This window comes from Prunus persica, chromosome G4, assembly GCF_000346465.2.
Source record: "Prunus persica cultivar Lovell chromosome G4, Prunus_persica_NCBIv2, whole genome shotgun sequence".
Taxonomy (NCBI): Eukaryota; Viridiplantae; Streptophyta; class Magnoliopsida; order Rosales; family Rosaceae; genus Prunus; species Prunus persica.
Window position 1 is genome coordinate 7,751,051 of NC_034012.1, and position 1,098 is coordinate 7,752,148.

Consider the following 1,098-nt stretch of genomic DNA (forward strand, 5'->3'; position numbering starts at 1 on the left):
CAACCGCATATACCTCGGTCTTACTATTTTATTCTCTCTCAGCTCCTTTTGTATATAAAGGAGAAGTCTGAGATTCCACCTCCATTTTCTTTCGCCTGCCGCCTCGCTTGCTGCTTGTCACCTGGTTCGCTCTCTCTCTCTCTCTCTCTCTCTCTCTCTCTCTCTACTATATTTAGATCTGAAGCTTCTAAGCTGAAGCTTGCTTTGAAGTAATTAGCTTGCTTGCTTATTTCAATTAAATGATTCTCGTACCTGTTTTACGATTTTTCTGGCTTAAGATCTGTAATTAGACGGTCAAAGTAGTATAATCTTTTGTACTATATGATTTGAAATGGATTAGATTGAATTTTCTTTTGCTTAGTTGCTGCTCATATAATTTAGCCGACTTTTTTATTCATTCTTTTTTAGCTTTTTTTTTCAAATAACCCATATCAAATTTAAACGAAGATCGTATAGATATGGATGCATACACACATACCAGATTTAAACAAGTATCTTATATATTTACTTGCATAAACACATATGTATGTATCAAAATACCTGCAAAATTACTTTCTTACTATGCTTTTGGATTTCCTTTAATTGGTGGGGAATTTTGTAACTGTTATGGCTCTTGTTACTTTGTTCTTGTTCATTTATCTAATTATGATGGTTTTACTATTTTTGTGGACAGATACTAATTATATTTTTGGAGGTGACATTTGAAGACTAGTCAAGATGGTAAGATACTTGTTTCATCAGTTCAGTGGGTTGCTGGGAAACTACATTATTTCCTTAATTTTAATTGAGTTATATTTTTCATATGTACAGGTGAAGTTCACAGCTGAGGAGCTCCGTAGGATTATGGACTACAAACACAACATTCGTAACATGTCTGTTATTGCGCATGTTGATCACGGTATATATAATGTTACTTATTTGGCTTACCAAATATCAATCTGAAATGATGTTTTGTTTACAAGTATAGAGCATTTATACTGGCTTTAAATGATTGTATCTGTTCCCAAGCTTGAATATCATAATTATCAATTATGGTTTCAAGGCGCAGCTAAAGGAGTGGCTGAATTTTTATGTATAAGTAGGATATTAATGCAATTG

General features: G+C 33.2%; 1 protein-coding gene across 1 annotated transcript in view; it reads left to right on the top strand.

Moving 5' to 3' along the window:
• Positions 1-1,098, top strand: part of LOC18780514 (elongation factor 2) — a 3,892-nt gene continuing 2,794 nt past the window's right edge. Inside the window, exons 1-3 of the mRNA XM_007213735.2 lie at positions 1-124; positions 674-720; positions 811-898. Of these exons, the coding sequence (XP_007213797.2) occupies positions 718-720; positions 811-898 (91 nt within the window). The 5' untranslated portion in view covers positions 1-124; positions 674-717. The remainder of the gene's footprint in view (positions 125-673; positions 721-810; positions 899-1,098) is intronic.